The 3,293-nt window shown below is 51.6% G+C and overlaps 1 protein-coding gene across 1 annotated transcript; it reads left to right on the top strand.

Moving 5' to 3' along the window:
- Positions 1-518: 518 nt before the first annotated feature.
- On the top strand, positions 519-1,766 carry LOC144139058 (RNA-binding protein fusilli-like). Its single transcript, XM_077671547.1, has 2 exons — positions 519-1,258; positions 1,363-1,766. The coding sequence occupies exon 1, from the start codon at positions 540-542 to the stop codon at positions 1,251-1,253; it is 714 nt and encodes a 237-aa protein (XP_077527673.1). The 5' UTR covers positions 519-539; the 3' UTR covers positions 1,254-1,258; positions 1,363-1,766.
- Positions 1,767-3,293: the final 1,527 nt, after the last annotated feature.

The raw sequence follows: 3,293 nt of genomic DNA, 5'->3' as shown, positions 1-3,293 counted from the left end.
CGCTTTTGTAACGAGTAAATGTGGTAATTTCGCAATATGCGCATTTTTGTTCAAGTCCACGGGGTATAACGGATGGGGCGTTTGTAGAAGTTGTTATTCATGTGTAGAGGCTTTTTTACGGGGTTGTTTGATTTTTGTGTTTTGGGAGTGCACGCGGTGCATGGACAGGCTTTTCTTGCTTCTTTGGTTCATTTTATGGTACTTTTTGGTCAGTTTTTGTTGTTTCACATTTTTATCGACCAATTAGTCTCGATTCCTGCGAATGCTCCCCCGCTGAAAAGCGTTCTTTCCTCTGAGACGGACTTCAGACGTAGGGACTGAGTACATGCTACCAGCAGCGCTGACCAACGCCACTTTGTTTATTTCAGTTCGTTCTTTTTGTTTGTTTGTTTGTTGTATTCTCTGCGTTTCCCTCAAACACCACCGCCTTGGCCGCACGTGCACCTCCACGCCAGCGCGCTATCACGTGATCAAGGCACGCGGAGGTTAGAAGCACCCGATGCGCAGCTAGCCGCAAAGACGCAGACGGCGAACGCCGAATGATTGAGTTCCCGACGCTCCGCCAGCAACGCCTCTGCGAGCTCCAGAAACACGACAGGGTGACAAACGCCATTCGCCTTTGCCTCGCCATGGAGCCTACTACGCTGGAAGCCGCCCCGCAGCTGACCGTCGCGACGCAGCCCGTGCAGAAACCACGACTATCTTCGCGCAAGGACTGCGTCTTCCTGCGAGGCCTGCCCTACGAGGCCCAGGGCGACACAATCGTCCGTTTCCTTGGCGAGTGCGCCCCCTTCATAGTCCACGAAGGCGTGCACGTGATCTACATGGCCGACGGTCGTCCCTCCGGCGACGCCTTCGTACAGATGGATTCCGAGAGATCGGCCTCGTTGGCCGCTGCGCGTTGCCACCGCCGTTACATCAGGGGATGGAAAAAGCTGCGCTATGTCGAGGTGTACAAGTGCTCCATGCTCGACATAAGTAACCTTGGCGCCATGCCCGTGCCGAAAGCCGTGCTTCTGCCGCCGATCCTCATGCCGCTGGGCCCCTTCGACCGCCGCCGCGGTGCTCATCCTCGCCTGAACATGTTCGCAAGATCCCGCCTGACCGCGATACCCTTCATGGCGTCGCCGTTGGCCTTCCAGTTGCCCATCGCCTACTGGTCACGCCTGTCCATGACGCCGGTGCCTCAAGATGGCCGCCGCCCTGGTGCTCATCCGTGGGCTAACGTACAGCGCCTCGTCACGTCTTCGTAACAACCGTAAGTTCTGTTGTATTTTTCGTCTCGAGCTTTGCCGCATGAGCATGCAGGCAGCTTTGAAGTGTCCTCGAAGTCGCACAAGGGGTTCTCGCTGCTCGTTTCAGAGCGGTGTTGCACGAGCGCTGCCTGGGGCCGTCGGAGTCGGTGTCCCCAGCTCCGCGGCGTCGTCATCGCTGCTGTTACGCATAAAGGAACGGACCCGGGTACGGCCTGCTGAGCCACCGCGGAACAGTCTGCGACATAGCCATGGGTCCAAAAAGCGCCCCCGCGCATTTTTAATGAGTTAGAGCGTGGGCGTATCATGGAAGTTTTAGTGGCCTGCCCGCCGGACTTGTGGTTAAACGTAGTTAATTGTTGGTTTTCTTTTCGTTATTTCGTTCGTTCTTGCGCTTTTGTTTTCGTTTTCTCATCAAGTGCGCAATTGTTCTATTACTTCCGGGGGGTCTCATTTTTTTACGTTAATATGTGTTAATTTTGTAGAGTGTAACTGTACGGACAATAAAGATTGGCTCGCAGCGTTTATGTTGCGGGAAATTCGCCGCGTGCGTATACTTGGTTCGCTGCAACGAATGTTGAGGATGAGAGCGTCGCTCCCGAGCCTGCCACATAGGTAAGTCTCCCTCGACTCTTCCCTATCCAGTCAGTCTCCACATGAATACAGTGGAGGTATTCGGGTTCAGCTGGTGGTTTGACGTGCGGGAGTTAGCTCTTCACGCACTGTGCATTTTCGCTAATTTAGAATTGTATATCTTTCGAAAAAGGCGTCTTTTGTAGTGAGGTCGGTGTGGCTATAGGTGCGCATGGTTGCGAGTAATATGGGGTTGCTATTTCTTCTACCGTCTATTAGTCGGGCTGGAATTAACTGTTTTGACCTAGCTTAATTAGGTAGATGTGCATGGTTAGGTTGCAAAAGAGAAACTTTTGAGGGAAAAAGACGGGAGCACTTAGCAGTCTGCTACGATGTGGGAATGCATAATCCCCACTTCTCAAGTTTCGTAAGTGGCTACGTGGACGTCACAGGCGTTGGGAATCTGAATTGACCATGAGCGTCGTATGGCTTCTGTCATTGGCCAATACTCCAGACTGGGTATGTAAGAACTGTCGATTTGATTGAACTCCCACTCCCAGGGCGTCTTTCCAAATGCTTCGCTGCCCAGTGCACCCACGTGACATGTATGATGTCACTGCGCGCGCTATTCTTTTGAGCGCCTGCTGAAACAAGTCCACCGCTCGGACTCTGTGGCCTCGTTTTAGAGCCTACTCAGTACTGGCGCTGATGGCTTTGGTTCGAGCCCCAGCAGGTGCATGTTTTTTTTTTCATTGCTTAATTTGTTTAATTTACTTTTTTTCTATGAACTCAAATCTACGCGTTGTTTTTTGTTAATAATGGTGATTTGGTATGTTTTCGGTCGCTTTATGTTTGGGGCGCAGCCAATGACTATGTTTAATTACCAAGTTCTGCACCACGTGAACACACATGTCACGTGGGTGCTCTGTGCAATGAAGCGTTTGGAAATACGCACTCCCAGGTGTGACGATAGTGGCTTCGTGCGTCTCCTTCCTCCCGCTGCTGGAACTCCTGTGGTAGCTGGAACTCCTTTGGCCGTCTGCCCAAAGAGAGACGGCCGACAGCTCTGCAAAATACGGCATGCATGTTCGCCGTTCCAAGACTTTCGCTACGGAACGAGTTCCATTGCTCCTAGCCTGTGTGGGAACGCGGCGCTCATCAGTTGGATTTGTGCATGGTGTGATCGCGTTACTGCCTGCTCGTGCTGCTGGCATTAAACAGGCCATCAGAAGACAATACAAGTTTGGCTTATTCGAAGGGTTGGGTGTTTTGTAGTACCCTATACACTTACTTGTCCGACTGAAAGCGATAATTTATTCCCTGAGAAATTAAAGAATTTAAGCGAGAATTTCAATATTCCCGCTGTGTCGTGCGTTTGGTGAGGTGCACAATAACGTTTTTTTAGGCAGGTACCTAAACCAATAGTTAGTACGTTGTCTGAGGTTGCTGCTATCTGCAAACCGCCCC

The sequence above is a fragment of the Haemaphysalis longicornis genome, unplaced genomic scaffold, assembly GCF_048455015.1.
Source record: "Haemaphysalis longicornis isolate Haplotype H1 unplaced genomic scaffold, Haemaphysalis longicornis Haplotype H1 scaffold_5, whole genome shotgun sequence".
In the NCBI taxonomy this organism is placed as follows: domain Eukaryota; kingdom Metazoa; phylum Arthropoda; class Arachnida; order Ixodida; family Ixodidae; genus Haemaphysalis; species Haemaphysalis longicornis.
This window is presented reverse-complemented; position numbering and strand designations above follow the sequence as displayed.

Bases quoted from the DNA above. Each gene is read 5' to 3' on its own strand.
- LOC144139058 (XM_077671547.1), top strand. From the start codon at position 540: ATGATTGAGTTCCCGACGCTCCGCCAGCAACGCCTCTGCGAGCTCCAG.